The 21,570-nt window shown below is 42.2% G+C and overlaps 1 protein-coding gene across 1 annotated transcript in view; it reads right to left on the bottom strand.

Moving 5' to 3' along the window:
* Cenpe (centromere protein E) overlaps nt 1-14,432 on the bottom strand; it is a 64,020-nt gene extending 49,588 nt beyond the window's left edge. Inside the window, exons 1-13 of the mRNA XM_013349949.1 lie at nt 14,329-14,432; nt 12,438-12,529; nt 11,238-11,327; nt 10,977-11,095; nt 10,148-10,267; nt 9,402-9,483; nt 9,166-9,233; nt 8,958-9,023; nt 6,609-6,660; nt 5,506-5,593; nt 4,334-4,463; nt 2,728-2,847; nt 1,522-1,680 (exon numbers count right to left, since the gene is read on the bottom strand). Of these exons, the coding sequence (XP_013205403.1) occupies nt 1,522-1,680; nt 2,728-2,847; nt 4,334-4,463; nt 5,506-5,593; nt 6,609-6,660; nt 8,958-9,023; nt 9,166-9,233; nt 9,402-9,483; nt 10,148-10,267; nt 10,977-11,095; nt 11,238-11,327; nt 12,438-12,529; nt 14,329-14,384 (1,242 nt within the window). The 5' untranslated portion in view covers nt 14,385-14,432. The remainder of the gene's footprint in view (nt 1-1,521; nt 1,681-2,727; nt 2,848-4,333; nt 4,464-5,505; nt 5,594-6,608; nt 6,661-8,957; nt 9,024-9,165; nt 9,234-9,401; nt 9,484-10,147; nt 10,268-10,976; nt 11,096-11,237; nt 11,328-12,437; nt 12,530-14,328) is intronic.
* Nucleotides 14,433-21,570: the final 7,138 nt, after the last annotated feature.

The raw sequence follows: 21,570 nt of genomic DNA, 5'->3' as shown, positions 1-21,570 counted from the left end.
TTGCTCTTGCAAGTGCTAGTGCTGGTGCACGCCTTTAATCCCAGCACTCGGGGAGGCAGAGGCAGGCGGATCTCTGTGAGTTTGAGGCCAACATGGTCTACAGAGTGAGTTCCAGGACAGGCTCCAAAGCTACAAGAAAACCCTAACTCGAACCTGCTTCCCCCCCAAAGATTGCTCTTACAAATAAGTCATGGCTTTACTGTATCTACAGCCAAGGAAAAAAGCCCAAAACATCAAAATCCTGTTTAGTTTATCCCTCATTTTCCCCCCAATTGGACAATTTGCTATCTTTCCAGAGTCATAATTCTCCTAGAGGTATAACTTATCTGCTGCAGACAGTAGCTATACCTTTCTGAAGATCAATGTTGATATTACATAAAAGACTCTATTGTCCTTAGCATAATATCACATTCAAATTCCTCAATGCACGTTAATATACCCTGGCCACTGTGCATTTTAAGTTCAAAGTATGTTTACCATGCATTTGCAAAACTCCTAAGCTTTTGGAAATGGTGGCTGCTTCTTGAAGCATCTGCTTCCATTGAGCTATTTTCTGATCATCGCTTAGTCAACCAACACTTCTTGAATGAATGTACACCTGCTAGTGACTTACACAACATGCCTACTGGTAATTACATTGAAGGCTTACACTAGGATTTTCTGTGTAGAAAGGACTGTTATACACATTCATGAGACTGGATATCAAGCTGTCCTTCAGGTAAAGTCAATAGTTAGGAACTGACAGAACTGAGATTAGAGTTAGATCGGTCTGGCTTTGAGGGCTACCCTATGAACTTAAATATACATCATTTCTACTGAACAGAAACCTATCCCAGGAAGAACAAAGTACACCTGCTGGAAGGTAGGGTTTTGATCCCTACACTGATTTATATTGTCAACCGGTTTTCCTGAGTTAATATTACCATTAATTAAGTAGAAGGTACTGTCATAAACCCTAGAGATCTTAGTTCCTAGTCATTTATAAATTCCTTTTTTTTAAAAAAAGATTTATTAATTTTATTTGAATATACACATGTTTTGCCTGTATATATTCTGTGTAAGGGTGTTGGATCCCCTAGAACTGGAGTTACAGACAGCTGTGAGCTGCCGTGTGGGTGTTAGGAATTGAACCAGGGTCCTCTGAAAGAGCAGTCAGTGCTCTTAACCACTGAGCCATCTCTCCAGTCCCATCTTACAAATTTTATTAGACTTTACTACGAACCATTGTCCAGACAGTCTTTACTAACACCCTAGACTTTTTGAATTAGTATCTGTTTACATGCAGACAGGGGAGAGGCAATTAAACTCCCTTCTTAGGTAGAGTTGATACATGGCAAACACACAGAGTGCTCTAAGTTTCTTAAGGACCCATATCAAAGGATAAAGGGTTACATCTTAAGGACTCAGAAAGACCTGTAGTGTTCTCTGCCATCTTAAGGACACAGAAAGACCTGTCGTGTTCTCTGACATCTTGAGGACATGGAAAGACCTGTTGTGTTCTCTGACATCTTGCAACTCTACCTTTAGCTCCTGCTGCAATGCAATAGAAGACGACGTCACCAGCATCCGCTTCAGGTTCTGGATTTTCTCATCTTGTACTTTCTGGAGCAAGTCTTTTTCATCCAGAAGCTGAGCCAGCTGATCTTTCTCCATTTCCTGTGCCCGAGTCTTTGTATTTACCTAAGAAATATTGGGTTATGTTAACTATAAATGTAGCAAAATCGGGCTATAGAAAATAGCTTCAACAACAGAAGATTACATTTGCATGTAATCTATGAGAACTTTAATTTTATTCAAGTAAGATATCATCTACATACAGAAACCCAACATGTAGCTATCATAGCCAATAGTTAAACTTAAGAGATAAACTATATACAGTTCTTTCATTAGGATACTATATTTCATGCCAGTATAATGATGTTAATTCTATTAATTGTCCATGAAGATATAAATAGGTAGGGAAGTCAAAGAAGCTGAAATTTGAAAACTGCAATAGAAGAGACATTCATTAAAAAGACCTACTAAAAGGAAAGGTTTTTTACAAGCTTAGGAACACGATGACAGAAACAATGAAGCAGAAGAAAGGCTGGCTGGTGAACTCTCAGAGGCCACCTCAGGGTGGAAGAGGCGTTCAGGAGAATGTGAAAGCACAAGGTAGACTTAGGTCACTATACAATCCACATACGAAAATACATGGTCTCTCAACAAAGCTTAATAATTTCAAGAAATGCCCCCTCGTTCACTTTTGTTTTTTGAGATACATGTAGTCTTGGCTGGTCTAGAAATGGTGACACAGCAAAGGATGACCCTGAATTCCCAGGTTTCCCAGCCTCCAACCCCGAGGTACTAATATTATAGGCATCCACCACAGGCTTGGTTTGTCTGAGGTGCTGAGGGGTAAGTTCAGGGCTTTGCACACACTGGACAATCATCCTGTCGACTTAACGACATCTCCAACATTCAGAAACAAGGTATTTCAGGTTGTAGTAAACTTCTTTTGTTGTTGAAGATAGACCCAGGGCCCTGTATATTCTAGGCAACACTACCACTAAGTTCCATCTTATTTCCTAAAGTTAAAACTTTATAAATTGATTTTAAGCTAAAATACATTTGCTTTAAAATTAAGTTGTATTGATTCATATATTCATAAATTTATAGTCTCTGAGGCAGATGTCCATCATTCTATATCAGTTCTTAATCCTTACCCCAATTAAAAATCATACATACCTCCTCCAATTGTTTTTTGAGATCCACTATTTCCTTTCTGTACCTTTTCAAGAGAGCTTCATCATTTGACACCTCATTAACATAAGGAGTATTCTTCATATATTTAGCAGTGCTGGCAAACTGGGACAAAACGTAAGATGTTCAATATTAAAAGAATTCCGATAATCAATATACTTACTTCTTGTAATAAAGTTTCTTTGAAAAAAAAATAGCATTTTTGGCTGAAAGTATCTGTCCTTTCTTTTTAACCTTTGTTCTGATCTTCGCTGGGTGGGGGAATGTTGTGTATGTGGTGTGTTCATGTGTGCAGGCACATGCGTGCATATATGTGTGTGCACATGGAGCACAAGGGTTATTGTTAGATATCTTCATTGACTGCTACACCTTCTTTACTGAGCAGAGCTTCTTCCTGAACCTGGAGCTTGTTGATTAGGCTAGTCCAGCCAGTCAGCTTGTCCTGGGATCCCTTGGCTTTGTTTCCTGGGTGCGGGGGTACAGGAGAGGTGCTCTGCATGTGAGCCTGGATGCTGGGACTCCGGCCCTCACACTAGTGAATGAAGTGCTTTGTCCACGGAGCCATCTCTCCAGCTCCCAGGACTGAGCTCCCAGGACTCCATTCTTATTTGCCAGCTTACTAATTCAAGACAATTACGTTGGAAGCCAAGTCTCATCCACTTTATAAACACTGTGAGGCCAGCAGCACCCTGACCCAGTACTCAACAGCTACAATTCTTTTCTTTTGTAGACAGGATCTTGTTACATGGTCAGACTGGCCTGAGACTTCATAGGCAGATCAAGCTAGTCTAACACTTAGAGAAATCATCTCGTTTCTGCTTCCCAGGAGCTACAACTAGAGACCCACATCATTACACTTGGCTTAATTTGTTTTCTATTTTAGAGAGAGTGTTTTACGTTACCCAGGCCAGTCCATCTGCTTCGGTCTCCTAAACCCTGGGATCTGGGGCACGTGCCATCATGCTCAGCTTTGAAGCATTTTCCCCCCACGGGGAGAACTTAGGGTCTGTGTCTGCTCTGCAAGCATTCTCCCAGAGCTTCATCCCCCACCCCTGCAGCAGCTAAGAGTCGTAGGTGACAATCCTCAGGTAACCATTAACAAACAACACTGGACCCTCACTGAGAAAGTTGCTTTATTAACTTGTTTTCCATTTTCCCTTCTCATATCCTTTCTTTTTCAATAGAAAATGCAGGCCTACAGTTCTTCTGCAGCCAACAGTTAGCAGAAAGTCATTAAATGTTTGGTCACACACACATTATATATTTTTATAATCACTATTTGTGGCAAGTAACACTAGTATTTCATTTATGAATCTAACATAAAGTTTTTAGTTACCACATAATCAATAGATATACAGTTATTTAAAGAAAGCATCAAATCACTCCAGTTAAAAGTATTGGATATTCCCAAAACTACAGAGATGGGATACAAATACTAAAGCCTGGGAAATTACACTAAGGAATGCTGTTTGCTAGGTTGCACATCTGTTCTATAGCAGGCACATCAGGGGGCTTGTCATTTCAGTAGAGAATGTTTTCTTCTGAAAGCCGGGCATTCCCTACAGTATAACGAGATGAAAATTAAACTCACCTGGAGAGTTGTTAGGGTTTCATCGAACGATGCTGGAGTAATTGTGCAGATGATGCGGGTTTTTGCATTTCCTCCCAAGGAATTCTGAAGAATTCGTGTCAGTTTGCTATCTCGGTAATTTATGAAACCACTTAGCAAGAAACAAGTATGGGAAGAAAAGGGTTGAGAGTGCATACATAAAAATGTTGTCCTTTAAGAAAACGAACACTTACTCATAATCTTATAAATTAAATTTTTACAGGTTGTATAAGGCAGATTAACCTGCTAATTAAGAATACTTAAGATAGGGAATAAACTTAGTAGGTTATAGTTATTTGTGTAAGAAGCTATGCTCATAAATTATGCACATATATTAAAATGTCACAATGAATGAAGCACATTATTATGTATAATTAATATATTCTAATAAAAAACAAAAAAATTAAAGCTGGATGCATGGCAAACGCCTTTAATCCCAGCAGGCAGATCTGTGAGTTTGAGGCTAGCCTGATTTACAAAGCGAATTCCGGACAGCCAGAGCTGTTACACAGAGAAACCCTGTCTTGAAAAACCAAAAAATTTAAAAGGCTGACGAGATGGCCCAGTCAGTAGAGGCACCTGTGTAGAGGTCTGAAGAGCTAAATTAGACGTGGGTTCGACAAGGTGACAGGGGAGATGTGATTCCTAAGAGCTGTCCTCCGACCACCAGTTGTGTTTGCAAAAATCAAAAAAAAAAAAAAAAAAAAGTTTTAGGGAAAGGATTCTCTAGGCAAGCAACTGAGGATTAATTAAGATACAGAAGCAGTGTGGTTGGCACACCAGTGCTGGAGCGGGGATGGAAACGCTGTGGCTCCAACACCTGCAGTTAGAGCCCCAATCACCTAGGGCTCCCACACATGAGGAGCAAAATAAAATACTAAGCTGTACAACCGGAATATCACAGATTCTTAAGAGATGAAACGTTCTTAAGAACGCCACATGAGTACCAAAATGTCACACTGTACTCTGTAATATGTCCAATTACCACATCTCAAATAAACACACAAGCTTAAAAAAAAAAAAAACAAAACTAAAAGACAGCTCACAAAACCTTTAACAGTGTAGAAGAAATCAATACACTTGATTACGACTAAAGTATTACAATTCTCCAAATAATAAAAACCCATAAGAAATAAGTATATAATACAACTTACCCAACTTGTTCATCACTAAGTTTCTTAATCACTTGTCCCAAAATAAACAAACTCCGGTTTATATTACAGCCTTCCTTGAGTCGCACACCTGAGTTAGACAAATGTGAAACTTAGCCTCTGTGCTGGATGAAGTGCTTGCTTGTAAGTCCTGAGTCAGATGTGAAAGGGACAGATGATGCGAAGATCTACGCTGTGGTTCAACCTGAGCTCACTCTCAATACTAGGAGTTCTCTTTCTAGTCTGCCTACATATGAAGTCGAGCAGAAACACCATCATCCGAGGGAAAATAACATCGAGAAAATGGAAACTAAGACGGGAAAAAAAATGCCTGCTTCCCAAGGTCCTCTAATCAGTTAAGTCTTTTTATAAACCTTTAAATAAAAGCAATCATGGCCTTCCAATCAAATGCCAGTAATTTTTATTTTTAAACTGTTAAGATGCCTACACCATTCAAAAAGTTAAAATGCAAACCTTGAAAAAGCACACTAAAATATTCAAACTTTTCTTTTGCTTATGAGAGTTATTTTATTTTTATCGATTTATTTGAACACTACTATCTTACTTAGTTTTTCTTATGTTTTATTACTCACACAAAAAGAACAGGAAAAATCAAATGGTCAATCTTGTCATGAAAAGTTACAAGTATCCAGTTAAATCTGGACTCAATGCTACACTCTCCCTGTAGGGACACATCTGAGCTCTGCAGTTCAGATACTAGACAGAGTCTTCTTGGAGTGATTCTGATTCTTGTTCTTTTCCTTCTGAGCAATAGTCATGGTCACTGTGTTCTTCAATGGAGGGAAAGCGTTCTGAAATACGGTGTCTAAGTAAACAGCAAAGCATCGAGCCAGTACATTAGTACTAGAAGGATGCTGTCCATGGCTTTTCTTAATGTTCTAATCAAGACAGCTTAGATGGTTTTTATAATACATTCCTGGACTTCCCAGCTGCACAGCCCTATCATCTGCAAAACTGAAATTTTAAGTTGGTGCTGTAGTAGGTCAAAGTTATTAAGTTTGATTTATCATAAAGACTTTCATCTGGAAATCATTACACTATCAGCACTTTAAAATGCATGGTCAGACACCACCAAGTTTCATTACCTTCGGCTCCTGTTTGAGCAGCTCTTTCACTGCCAGCAAGATCAACCAAATTCTGTAAGACAGATGAAAATATGTGTTAGGAGGTGTAACTAGAAACAATAAACTCTAACTTGGTGAAGAAATACTTTATCTCCCAGCCTACTATTTAGGCCTTTTCTTTTTTTAAACTAAGCCACACTGATCTCCATGTCTTGTTCCTTATCTCTTCTCTTTCATCTGTCTGTCTGTCTATCCATCCTCTATGTTGCTGAGGTGTGCCCTATACAAAGCCCAGTACTTTACAGAAGAGAATATAATCTTAGCAACCTGGCCTCTGCTGTGGCTTTTGATGCTTTTCCTCTTTATTTCTAATGTTTTAGTTCATCCTTACTCTGCACTCAAGAACCAAAGCAAACATTGTCTTCTCAATGGAGTTTTGCCATTTTTACCCTTCTGGTATACCTAGAATGAATAAATTCTTTTTTTTTTTTTTTTTTTTTTTTGTTTTTCGAGACAGGGTTTCTCTGTAGCTTTGGAGCCTGTCCTGGAACTCCCTTGGTAGACCAGGCTGGTCTCGAACTCACAGAGATCCACCTGCCTCTGCCTCCCGAGTGCTGGGATTACAGGCGTGCGCCACCACCGCCTGGCTGAATGAATAAATTCTTAACTGCACGTCCAAGCTCTTTAGAGGTGAGACTCATTCACATGGTTCTTATTTTGCTGGGCTGGCATGTATGTACCATACTACACTGTAGCTTTTAAGAGCATTGGCCTCTCTTTCATTTCATAAGTAACACAGAGAAAACTGAGAATCACAATGTGGGCAGCATGCTAGGCGCTGAGCAACAGCAGAGAGCCATGCACTTAAGTTCTGCTCTGAGACCTCACCTTCTACAGAGAAGCTTTGTGAGAAGACGGAGGGATTTATACACACAAGAGAAGGTTTAGATCGCTGGAAAAGGGCACAGAGGGACACAGTATGCTCTCTGGAACAGGAGGCAGGGGAAGGCCTGCTATTAGGTCTACATGTAAGTGACAGAGAAGAGGGAGGGGTCAGCTATGAAGAGATGAAAACAAACAGTACCGTGTAGAAAGGTCAGCATGCCAGTTCACAAAGCAGACTCCCTTAGAGTGTTCGCTAATAACCCAGAAAGGATCTAGCTGCTTAGATGTGATCCTGGAATCTGGGAAGGAAAGGCAGGAGGACTGCCACGAGCTCCAGGCTAGCCTGTCGTGACAAGCCAAACCCAACATCCACCAAACCGGTGAACTGCAGCGACCGTGTATGACTGTAGGCATGGGCCAGATTGTGTGGCGTCTTGAAAGCAGGGCTGGAAGCATGGGGCTTCTGAAATGCAGGGAGCTACTGGAAGGCATGGGGCTTCTGAAATGTGGGGAGCTACTGGGAGGCATGGGGCTTCTGAAATGCGGGGAGCTACTGGAGACATGGGGCTTCTGAAATGCGGGGAGCTACTGGAGACATGGGGCTTCTGAAATGCGGGGAGCTACTGGAGACATAGGGCTTCTGAAATGTGGGGAGCTACTGGAGGCATGGGGCTTCTGAAATGCGGGGAGCTACTGGAGACATGGGGCTTCTGAAATGCGGTGAGCTACTGTAAGGCTTTATGCAAGAGGGTAGCACAGGGATTCAGCCTCCTAAAGGAACGACTGTGGCCCTGAAACCTGAAGCCAGAGAACCACCGAAGGGTAAGAGAAAAGACAGCACAGACGGCGCAGAGCTGAGGGATGCTGGGGAATAACATTCCCAAGGCCAGGAGAAAAACCAGAAATCAGCCGCCCAAGGAGCCAGAAGACTCCAGAGGGAACATTTCTTTTCCAGAAGGGTTTTACAGGATGCAGACAGGCTGGCCCAGGTTATCCTGAGACCCACATGCGGCAAATCAGCAAGGGATGAACAACAGAATTCCCACATTTATAAACACGCTTTCTCATTGCTACAAAAAATGTTTTAACCATTCTTCCTACTTTTTGTTTTTGTTTATCATACTCTTTTAAGTTACACTGATTTAAAAACAAACAAATTTGGCTAAGATTTAAAAACAAACAAATAAATAAAACATATTCAAATTCCAAGATTCAACTCTCAGGCAAGAGAAGATTGTTCTTACAGTTGTACAGCCATCACACATAGGAACAAAGATTAGCTGACCACCACATTAGCACCTCAGCTAGTACCTGAGGCTAACCCTTACACCAACAGCTCAGCTAGTACCCAAGGCTATTCCGATGATCACTTATTCTGCCAGCTATTGACCCTTTGTTCCTACTTAGTAAACAGTTCTTATTCAAGCAGCCCCCCAACAGCCTGTCTCTCCGGGCCCACACGGAATGATGTTTATAAACACTCACCAGATGCGACACTTTGATAGACCCATCACAGTTAGAAGATTCACCTTTTTCTCTGCTTTCCAAAATCTAGGTAGAAAAGGCAGCTTGTCAAAATAAGTAAATTCTTCTTTGCAAAGACCAAGTGTAGAAGGACAGAATAAAGGCAGCTTGTCAAAATAAGTAAATTCTTCTTTGCAAAGACCAAGTGTAGAAGGACAGAATCACCTACCATCCTAAAAATCGTATGGGAGCGACTGCTTCTTTGATTCATTTTGGTTACTCCATAATGTCTGTTCTCTGTAAAAATAATGAGCTATATGTCAACTGTGTATGGACTTAAAGCACAAGAAAGACATCAGGCTGCACTTCTGCTCAATGCAACAAGTCTAGGAGAAGCCCATCTTATTTTAGCTAAAACATGGGACTTGATAGTTCTGGTATGCACTTAAAATACAGCAGCCTTACTTTCTCCTGTTGTGATCCATTTCAAAGCCATTTCTGCTGTATAAACCACTTCTTCTGTAAGATCAGCAACATATACATTTCTCTGAAAACAGTTAATTATGAAAATATTAGACAAAGTTTGCTTTCAAAGTTAAAATCTACTGTAGAATTTGGGAAAGTAAAAAAAAAGAGGGAATGATTATTCTGTAGAAAAAAACCAACTTATTCACTTATTTTATAAACTTCATTATATAAAAAGAAACTTGCAAATAAACATATCACAAACCAAAATTATGCAGACTCAAAATATGTACAGCTCAGTGAACTTTCATATACTTAGAATGGGCAATTGGAACAGAACCTATTTTAAAGTATAAATTTTCTGCATCAAATACATTTTATGCCCTTAGTCATATTAATTCATTAAGTTTTAAATAAATTCACACCATTATATATGACTATTTCATACATATAATTGGATTTCTCTATCACCCTTTACCTCTCTCATACCCCTATCAACCCCATCATTGGTACCAGTGCTGTTCCTGACAAGACTTTTAGTTAATTAGGGACATTTATGTGGCTACTGAATCCAAACTGGATCCTCTTAAAGTGGGGTTCACAAGTGAAGGCAACAACTCTTTTCCTTGTAGCAAACGGTTCAGCATTGTGCGTAGGGCCCCCTGAAAGTCACCTCCCTCCTGACTGAATGCTGGCAGGCCCATTCTGTGTTGACCCAGTGACGTCACCTAGTTCTTTTTACTCACGTTGATGTCTTCCCGAATTATCAAAGGTTTCATTTTTTGGGCACTACAGAGTAAGTCTGTAATGGTTTCATTGTAGATCTCCATGTAAGACACCCGTAAGAGAAATTCTCTCTCAGGAAACTAGGAGGAAAAAAATCACCCATTTATAAGCTGGTATTATACAGTCACATACTGAGAGCAAAGAGCCCAAAAGGAGTTATCTGCGAAGCCAACAGAATCCACGGCTATATGCTGATAAAAACCACAAAAGTGGTATTTAAGAAGTAACAAGTTGTCTAGGCTCAAAAAGAAGCCCTGACAATAGATGCTCCGGCTTTTGTGCCCAAGCTTTGTAAACACTGACTCCGCTTTCCTTCTCTTTACTTCACAGTTCATTTTTAGGGCTCCTAAGGAATCACTAGAACCAGCTGGGCAGTGGGTAGTGCACGCCTTTAATCCCAGCACTTGGTGGAGGTGGAGGCAGGCGGATCTGAGTTCAAGGCCAGCCTGGTCTACAGAGTTAGTTCCAGGACAGGCTTCAAAGCTACAGAGCAACCCTATCTTGAAAAAGACAAAACAAACAAAAAAAGCAAAACCGGTAACTAAACAAAGCTAACATGGAACTAACTGTTCAGATAGGATCCCCTACTGCTTAGTCTGCTTGTTGTTGGGAATAATATTGTTCTGGGACTCAGTGGGAAAATAAATCCGAGAACTTCAAGTTCTAGGAAGCGTGTGAGGCAATGCTATGCTTATCTTATCAGGAGATAAGTGTGCCTGACTTTCACCAATTGCCACTCCTCTGCCACTACTTTTCCCTACACGTGCTAGGAAGTCTGACGCTTGTTACCTTCTTAATCCTTTGGAAAATGTCATGGATTGCCCTGGGTATAACTCCCACACAGTCCTCAGAGCCCATCATAGTATGCGTTTTTCCTGATGCAGTTTGCCCATAGGCAAATATGGTACCTGTAAAAGCAAGTAAAACAGACAAATAAACACACACAAAGACTCAAAACGAACTTCTAGTGAATAAAACTACCAATACTTAAGTTAATGGAACAGACACTGAAGACCTAAGGCATTCCCACAACAGGAAGTGAGTACAGACCGTTGTAGCCCTGTATGGCAGAATTGATGATCGGTACGGCGATTTCTTCATACACATTTTTAGTGGATTCATTGCTATGAAAGACACGATCTAAAAAGAACAACACAGAAATTCAATCAAACATATCAACTGCATTTTCCAAGTGTTAATAATTACCCAAAGAAATAAACCATCAGGGTCTAAAATGGTGACATGGCTAGGATTTTATTTCTTTAATTTTTTTCTTTTTCAGTAAACAATCTTCTCAAGGGGAAAATGCCCTGGTCTTCATATAGAAAAAAAAAACTACAAGTCAATAACCCTATGCATTTTCAAAGGCCGCAGAGCACAGTGGCTCAGATGGCTCTAGAGTCTGCTAGGTACAATCCTGATTGGATTTTCTAAGTGTTGGGCCTCAGTCTAGAATTTATGACAGCTACAGTACCATCTTTATAGAATTATTGTGATCATATCGGTACTTAGAAAATGTGAGCCGCGATTTTTGAGAAATCTTATTTTATAACATATCTTGCCAAAAGCCTAGCTCAAGCTAAATCAAGAAAACATCAAACAAAAATATGTGACAGGAAACAGTCGTCTGCCTGCTAAATGTAGGCATCTGTACTGATAAATTTTCCACTCTAGGATCTGAATCTTTGCTTTTGTTAATAAACTTAAAAAAAAAAAGGTGACAGTTTCCATGGTGAAAAAGTTCACAGGGGACAACAAGGAACCCAGCAATCGGCGTGCTTCTACCCTAACAGTCGTCTCACAGGCCGAAGTCCTGGGAAAACCAAGCACCACGCACAGGCTGTGTCAAGTCAGGATTTCAGGTGGAGGGCAGTTGGCAGACGCTTGTACTTCAACCTCAGGCAGTGGCTGAGTTCTTCTATATGTGGAGAGGGCCACCAAAGCTTATTTAGTAGTAAAGTCTTGGGGACCTGTACCGTCGGTCTTATAATCTCCTAGACAGTTTTTCCTCTAACACTATATTATAAAATGGTTGTTTACCAGGGATCATTTTATGTCACATACTTCTCCGATCATTTCAGTTTTAACAGGGTGACAGCCTAGGGTCTGAGAAAATGGCTCAGCTAAGAGCACTTATTTTGTAGTTCAGGTTGCCCTTGAACTCCTGATCCTCCTGCCTTCAGACTTCGGAGTGCAAGGAACAGAGGCTACACCCGCACATGATAACTTTCGACGCTGTTATAAACTTACCAAAATTGAAGGATTTCCCCCCATCACTCTGGTAAATAGTATTACTTTCAGTTTTCCAGTAAACATGGGCGTCCTCTCCAAGTTCTTCTTCTCTGGAAGAAGAGAACCCAGAACTTTAGAATAACGTAAGTGATCACAGAGGTCGGACCACAGGAGGGATCATCTAAAACATTTCACATTCTGAAGAATACCCTTAAGAACGTGGCAATTACAGAAAGTCTGCCTTGGGAGATCAGGTCTTAGCTGTCTTAAATGAACTTTAGCGATCTGATTCTCATCAGTGAAGGCCCTCACTCTAAACACCAGCTTGGGAGGGAAGCAGTGCAAAGTGCTACTCGGATTAGGTTCCTCTCCTAGGGGTGTCTGACTTTTCACATGTGACCCGATGCTGTCATCTACAAAGTTCATGGAGAACCTTCCAATAAATAGACTGCTACAAAAGAAAAAAAAAAAGTAAACAAACCCCCAACCTCTTGTAAAATAAAGTTTTATAGTTTCAAGTATGATTATAATTTTATGTTGCACTATATTCATGGTTATGTCTGTCTGTGTGGGGTCTACCGCCTGTCTGAAACCCTTAAAAACAATGTTGGAAACTTCTGGAAAAGTTAACACGCCATAAATTACCTGAATGATCCCACTAATCTCAGTCTCTCTCTATCTCTTGAGACAGTGTCTCAGTACGTAGCCCTGGTTGGCCTGGAACTCACTGGGTAGCCGAGGCTGGTCTACAACTCAGAGATACCCCCGCCTCTGCCTCCAGAGTGCTGGGACTAGAGCTGTGAGCCACAACGAGCACTAATCTCTTCAATGCCATCTTCCTCTAAATTCCTATACACACCAAGCAGCACATCAATCAACCATTGACCCATCCATCAAGTAACTGCCTATCCTTTCTTTGGTGGAAAGTGTCTGGATTTTCCTGATACGAGGCGCATCAACCAATCACCATTGAAGGTTCAATGTCTCTTCCCACATTTTCCACGCTCACTTTCCACAGTGTATTGCAATGGCTTACCAGTACACATGCTGTTCTAGTTTGCTTTCTGTCGCTACGACAAAATATTCTGATCAAAAGCAACTTGGAGAAGAACAGTTTTATTTCAGCTTACACTTCTAGCACCGAGGGAAAGTTGGGCACGGTTTCAAGTAGGAGCAGAGGCAATATCCATGAAAAATACTGCTAGCTGTTCTGCTCTCTCTGGCTTTTGCTCAGCTAGCTTTCTTTTCTTTCTTTCTTTCTTTTTTTTTTTTTTGGATTTTCGAGACAGGGTTTCTCCGTAGCTTTTGGTTCCTGTCCTGGAACTAGCTCTTGTAGACCAGGCTGGCCTCGAACTCACAGAGATCCGCCTGCCTCTGCCTCCCGAGTGCTGGGATTAAAGGCGTGCGCCACCACCGCCTGGCTCAGCTAGCTTTCTTATACAGCCTTGGATCCCATGAGCAAGGATGGCACCACCCACACTGGCCTGAACCCCTCCAGTAGAGTCTCCCTCAGATAAAACTAGGCTGTCAAGTTGACAGTCAAAGCAAACCAGAAGAAAACGTTTCCCAAATTAGGGAAGGAACTTCTTAAGTACAAGGAATCCCCAATTTTGAGACTCTCAACTCGTTCGATACCAATTTCGCGAACACCAAAAGCTTTGGCATCTCTAGCTGAAGGCCGGAAGCTAGCAAACCCAGGAGACTGCATTTCCCACTTCCTGCCCTGTCTTTCTAGCATTTCAGACTCTTCTCCACAACTGCACATTTTCTGTCCTTATCGTGGTCTGAACTTGTCCTCGGGAAACACCGAGTCCTGCTCCGGGGCGAGCCGGGACAGTGCGGCCGGGGCGCAGGTCCCCAGAAGGGAGGGTAGCGCAGTCGCCCGTCCCCCGCTGCCCACGCCACCTACCTGCTGTTGAGCGGCCGCACCCGCACGCACACCGCCACCGCCGCCTCCTCCGCCATCCCGCCGGCTGCAGCCCAGGAAAACGCAGAACATCAACGGCGTCCACCAAGCTCCGGGACCGCCCCGCCTTTAAATTTAAAATGTCCTTAACGTCGCAGCTGATTGGGCTGCGCAGCGTCATGACGTCACGGGACCGTCCACGCGTCCCGTGGGAGCGGGAGGGAGTGCGGGGAGGCGATGGGCGTGTCCATAGATCCAATGTAGGCGGGGGACAATCAGAGGTCGCGGAACTGAGAAACGCAGAGCTGCGAGAGTGGTCCTGTAAAATATTATTAGTCAGGAACCACCGAGCACCAGCTTCCTCCCTACTCCACCCTCAGACAGCTGTCAGTTTGCAGAAAAGTTTTATAATCTTTAAAAAAATAACCCAAACTAAACCTTTGCTTTGTTTTAAAGCCTCCAATGGGAAGAGTTGGAACTCACTGTCCGGTCAGAAAAGGAAGAAATTTGTATTCTTTGGAACTGTATGGAGGCGTTTTTCCGTTTTTTTTTCTCTTTTCTTCTCCTTTCTTTTCTTCTTTCTTTCTTTCTTTCTTTCTTTCTTTCTTTTCTTTTCTTTCTTTTTGGATTTTCGAGAATGGGTTTCTCTGTAGTCATTGGTGCCTGTCCTGGAACTAGCTCTTGCAGACCAGGCTGGCCTCGAACTCACAGAGATCCGCTTGCCTCTGGCCTCCCAAGTGCTGGGATTAAAGGCATACTCCACCACTGCCCAGCTCTTTCTTTTTAAAAAAATTTTTTTTATTACTTTATAAATAAACCCAATAACATTTTCCACTTCCTCCCCTCTTCCCACTTCCCTCTTGCTCCCCACCCCCCTCTCCCCACCCCCTCTAGTCCTAATAGAGGGCAGGATACCCTTGCCCTGTGGGAAGTCCAAGGGTCGTCGTCGTTGTCCCCCCCCATCCAGGCTTAGGAAGGTGTGCATCCTATTAGAATAGGATCCCAAAAAGCCAGTACACACAGTAGAGACAAATCTCAGTGCCATTATCATTGGCTTCTCAGTCTGCCCCAATTGTCAGCCACATTCAGAGGGTCCGGTTTGATCCCATGCTCGTTTAGTCCCAGTCTATCTGGTGAGCTACCATTTGCTCAGACACACTGTCTCAGTGGGTGGACCAACCCCTCATAATCCTGACTTCTGCTCTTCACCTGGACTTTGGGAAGCTCAGTCCAGTGCTCCGATGTAGGTCTCTGTATCTATCTCCATCTGTTGCCAGATAAAGGTTCTATGGTGATGTTCAAGATAGTCATCAGTCTGACTATGGGACAAGGCCAGTTCAGGCACCCTCTCCTCCACTGCTGAGGGTCCTAGCTGGGGTCATCCCGGTGGACTCCTGGGAACTCCTCCAGAGCCAAGTCTCTACCAACCCCCAAATGGCTCCCTCAATTAAGGTATCTCCTTCCCTGCTCCTATATCCGTCCATCTCAACCATCCCACTCCTTCAAGCTCTCCCCAACCCTCCCCTTCTCCCTCCTCTCCCCCTCTCCCCTTCTCCCACCCCACCCCACCCCACCCCCATGCTCCCAACTTTTGCCAGGCGATCTTGTCTGCTTCCAAGAGATGATGTGTCTGAACCGTAGCTTCCGTTTATTGGTGCAGGTAAGAACTTGGGCTGATGGTTTCATGGGTTGGAAGTCAAGACAGTAAAGGCATTTAAACAGTCAACTATCGCCGAGGGCTATGTACGGGAACACTTACAGCTATAACTACATTTCTTTGAATGTACAAATCTTCCAGAATTTGAAATATGCCATAGGCACACCCATGGTCTCAATGAGTGTTTTGCCACACATTCTCTGCTCAGGTGTTGGGCAGGATAATATTTTATTATAGTTACAGCTTTATATATTGGTGGATGTATGTCATCTGTGATGCTAACCCCGAGTTTCGCCTAATGTTCGGCTGTGGGTCTCTGCATCTGATGGAGGAAGGTCATTGGTTAATTAAAAAAAGAAGCTGCTTGCCCTGATGGGTTAAAACATAGGTGGGAGGAGTAAACAGAACAGAATGCTGGGAGGAAGAGGAAGTGAGCTCAGACTCAACAGCTCTGCTGTCTGGAGCAGAGACGCCATGCTCCCATCTCCAGGGCGGACGCGAGAGCTCTGCTCTCTGAGACACATGCGATGAAGCTCCGACCCAGGATGGACGTAGGCTAGAATCTTCCTGGTAAGACCCATGCTCACTAAGACTGGTGCTCACAGATTATTAGAGATGGGTTGATCGGGATATCAGAATTAGCCAGTAAGGGCTAGAGCTAAAGGGCCAAGCAGTGTTTCAAAGAATACAATGTCCGTGTAATTATTTCTGGTAAAGCTAGCCTTGTGGGCAGCGGGGTGCTGGGGTCGCAGCCCCGCCGCTCTAATTACTACATGCATCTGCTCCTATTAGTTGCTGGATGGACCCTCTCTGATGATAGTATGCTTGGCTCTGGTCTACAAGTGTAGCAGAACATCATTAGGAATTTTCTCATTGACCTTTTTTTTCCCCCCAGCCATGCTTGGTTCTATTCTAGGTCTGCTCTTTTCTGAAGGGACCCAGAGGAGGAGTGGATCTGTGGAAGAGAGAAGGTAGGGGAAGGGGGTGGGAAGAAGGAGTGAGGGAAACTGCTGTCGGGATGTAATGTATGAGAGACGAATAAATAAATTCGTAAAAAGAAGTTAACTAGTAGGAGTAATAAAGAAATTCTGTTTCCTCTAATAAAGTAAAAAAAAAGATGTAGAATCTTACAGAGACTGACAGGCTTAATTGCACCATCTAACTTAGGAGGTGCCTGCTCTTTGGAAGTTAAGATAGCTTGGTGCCATCCTGATGGGTGGTCAGGATGTGCAGACGTGCTTTCTTTTGTAACTGTGAGGTCACCTAGGGAAGGGCAGTCTTACCCTAGGGTAGGTTACCTAGAGTACAGGACTTGGGGCACCCCGCTACCTAAACAACAGATGCTAATGAGTGGATATCTCAGCGAAGACTGTGTGAGTTATCCTTTTGTATCATGTTAATAAAGTCTTTTGTTACTTTCTCCCCCAGTTTACATTGGGTAAAAAAGCTGTGGAAAAATAAATGCAGGTGATTTCAGGGTCTGGGTAATCCCTGAAATGCCCTCCCATTACTTTGTATGTTTTCTGTCTTATTATTTTTATGCATCTGCATATTCTTTACTTATATTTCTTTAATTCCATGCCCCTACCCTGGTAAGAAGTATTTTTGTCGAGGCCGGTCCTTGACACAGGAAGTTCAAATTTGCTCTTGCCTCATGGAGGGTGTTCAGGGACACTTAGCAAAGTTGTATTAGTACTTACAGAAATTCACCTTAAGTTGTGGATTTTGCAAAACTACAAAAAGATGAATATGCCAAAATTTCTACTGTAGAATTATTTTCCATAGAGAAAACAACAACAACAACAAAAGCCAAATATCTACTAGAAAAGAGTTCGATGAATTATCATACCTCTGCACAATGAGGTATTGTCTTCCTGCAGGAGGCATTGATGTATACATCCATCTACTGCTTTGAAACGCTCCCTAGATATTGAGTAGGAGAATTGAGGAGCAAGTTGTGTACATTATAATTTTCTTTTATTTGAAGGACTACTTTTTATTGCTATTAAGATAAAATGAAGGGGGTACCAAAATCTAAGAGGAAAGGGTTTACTTACATGGCAGTGCTTCTCGGTAGCTGTGACTGGATGGCTCTTTGTTACAGCTGATGGCCTGGGAGGATGGAGGTCAGCATCCCAGACCTCCCTCTACAGTAGCATCTGTTGGGAAAACCAGCCACGGCCAAATGTCCCCTAGGGGGCAAGCTTGTCTACCTTTGAAAATCACAGTGGAAGAAGGATGTGAAAAGGAAATTTCTATGTCATCTTTATTATTTTTCCATGCAGTGATTTGGAACTTTGTTAACACTTTACATATTGTATCATAAATTACCTCTTCTACAACGTTCTAAAAAACCACAACAAAACTAATTGAATGAGTTAATTGCATACAGAATTGTTATTCCAAATGGCTTCAAAAATAAGTTGAACATCTTTGGTGAATACACCCTAAGTTGGAAAGTAATAAAAATTATCTTTCATTTGTAAGTATTTTTGAAATAATATTGATATTATTTTAGGAAATAAAACCAGTCAATAATTGTGCTGTTGTTGTTAGGAACCCATATTTTTGCACAAGAGACATAAAAATAAAACAAAGTTTAAGTGAAAACTTGGTGTAAATTGGGATGGAAATGTTATCATAAATTCATGCTATGTTTTTTCTTTAGTTGTATTTTTAATTGTGTGTGTGTAAGGATGTGTGTGTATAAGGTTGTGTGTGTGTGTGTGTAAGGATATGTGTGTGTATGTGTGTGTGTGTGTGTGTGTGTGTGTGAGTGGAGAGTGGAGGCACTCCCAGAAGCCAGAAAAGGGTTCCAGATCCTCTGGAACTGGAGTTATAGGTTACAGGGGGCCATGGAGTTGGCCTGCTCTAGCTGCCTCGAGATGTATGTGTCATGGTTTTTAAGAGTCCACGGCTCCTGGGACACAGGGTGCCTTCCAGTTCCTGAGACTGATGTACTCCCTCAGGCAGCAGAGCATTCAGGCTGCTTTGTGCTTCTCTGTCTGTTTCCCTAGTAGTTAAAAAAGCCTGAAGGCTTAAAAGGACAATTAATCTTGTGAACCCTGTATGACTTGCAGACTTCACTGTATCCTGGCAACTACAACTGTATTGATCTTGTATTGATACAACTGTCATGATATTATTGTTGCCGATAAAAGAATAAAACGTTTGATTGCACTAATCCAGGAGTGGTGGTGCACGCCTTTAATCCCAGCACTGGGAGGCAGAGGCAGGCAGATGTGTGAGTTCAAGGCCAGCTTGGTCTACAGAGTAAATTCCAAGATAGCCAGGAGGTACACAGAGAAACCCTGTCTCAAAAAACAAAACAAAATAACACAACCCTTGCCAAAACCAAACAACAAAATTTTCAAGGAAAAAGAGAAGGTGGGTGTATCGCCTGCCACACTGCAATGAAGTGTGGGACCAGCTTGGCTCCTTGTGGAGTCAAATAGAGTAGAAAATTGAAACAGTTGGTTTGTGTAGTGACTAAATATTTGATAATATTAGCTTTGGTTAGATTGTAGAAACTTTTTTCCTAATAAAGATGATATTTTTGCTGAAGTGTGTGCGAATGAAATGGAAGGACCTAGTGTTGGGTAAAAGGGACAACTGGAGCAGGAAGCCAACCAATCACTGAGTACCCTGACTCTGAACCCAGAGCCAGTGAAAGAAACACCCTGGATCTGAGACCTGAGCCAGGGAGAGAAACATCTTTATCCCTGAATCCAGGACCAAAGAAACATGCCCCGACTCTGAAACTAGTGCCAAAGAAACGCACTTTGTCCCTAGAATCAGAGCTAGTGAAAGAAGTATGCCCTGGTCCTAAGAGTCAAAAGGCTAAAAAGGTCTGGTGGAAGAAACACAGTTTGGCCAAGAAATCAGAGCCATCTCTGGCCCTGATGAACTAAACTAACCCATCCCTGAACATGGAAAACTAACCAATCCCTCTTCTCCCTGGGAAAACTCCACCCATAAGAAGCCCTATGTAAGCCTCTCTGCCCCTTTAGTTAGAGGCTGCCATAATATCCTTCCCTGGCAGAGGCAGCCACTCTCCTGGACTCCTCCTTCCCAAATAAATCTCTTTCTCAAAAGAGTCTTGGGTGACAATCTTCATTCGCCTGCACAGGATAGAAGAACCTGGCTGAGATGTCCCTTAGGGGACTGAGCTGAAAAATTTTGCTGAGACGCCTTCTTGGGTGTGTGAGGCAGGGGCTGGCAGGACTGAGCAAGGTTGAGCAGAGCAGAGCATCCTTGCTGGGATGCTCCCTAAGTGGGAATGAGCAAAACTGAGCAGAAAAAGTAACAGCTCCCCTCACCCCCACCCCGAGCTGGAGGAGATTGCTACATTTTCTGCAAGTGCTTTGCCTTTAGCAGAGTATTAGCAAAAGAATTAACATCTTGGGTCAGAGAAGAAGCTGATAGCACTGCTAGGACACTCCCTTAGGGGAACAGAGCAGAGCTCAACTCTAGCAGCTTTCCAGGAGAAGAGCAGGACCCCACCACACCCCAGCATCAGGTAGCCTGGCTTCCGGATAAAGTCAGGACACCTTTCCCCCATGGCTGAGCTGTCCTATTATGGCTCCAGCCTCAAGAGCTGTCCTATTGCGGCTCTCAGTATAGCCTGGCTTCTCCATAAGCTATGATGCCTTTGTAGCTCCAGAGCTGTATGTAACCCATTCCCCTACACTTAGGGTACCACCTCTCTTGACAGCAGCCTTCTCTACTGCCTTCGGGAATTATTTGGGATTTGCAGTCGATATCTGAGCAGTGCAGGCAAGCTTCAGGGGGTAGCACATTCACAAGTATTGTACCACTTGTAGAAGATGAAAATAAATTTGCTTAATGAGTCGTTCTGCCTGCCTTTATCATTAGCATTCATTATCTACCTCCGACAGTGAAATGGATGGTCCTTGCTCATGACTTCCTTCAAATTGAATACAAATCTTTCCTACATGCTTTTTAGCTTTGTCTATAAATTCAGGATATCCTGTGCTTAAACTTCTCTAGGCCTATTTTAAAGCCTTATATAACTTCTGCGATAAATATAACAGTAATTATAATAATAATAAATTTATAAAATAATAATAATAATAATAATAATAAATTTTTAAACCATAATATTTTATCTCTTTTCTCAGTACATTTTAAATGGCAGTTTGATGACATTTAACTGTAATAACCAGTATTTCTTTTTTTTTAAAAGAGATTTATTTAATTTACTGTGCTCATGTGGAGGCCATGACAGACTTGTGTACAGACCCTGTGCTGGTGTAGGGCTATGAAGAACTGGTAGTTCCAGCGTTATTTGATTTTATCATTAAGTTACTTCTTATGTTTATTCCAAAACATATCTTAAAAATAAGAGGCTAATATTGTAATTAAGCATCCTCAATTTTATGCATGATGATATTATCAAAAAAGGAAGATACAAATTCCCCCAAACCCCAATAAAACAAGGAACACAAACCACAAATGTAGTTGAAGCATGATTGTTTCTTTAAAAGAGTTTGGTTTTTCTGGGCGGTGGTGGCGCACGCCTGTAATCCCAGCACTCGGGAGGCAGAGGCAGGCGGATCTCTGTGAGT

This window comes from Microtus ochrogaster, chromosome 21 (genome assembly GCF_000317375.1).
Source record: "Microtus ochrogaster isolate Prairie Vole_2 chromosome 21, MicOch1.0, whole genome shotgun sequence".
In the NCBI taxonomy this organism is placed as follows: Eukaryota; Metazoa; Chordata; class Mammalia; order Rodentia; family Cricetidae; genus Microtus; species Microtus ochrogaster.
This window is presented reverse-complemented; position numbering and strand designations above follow the sequence as displayed.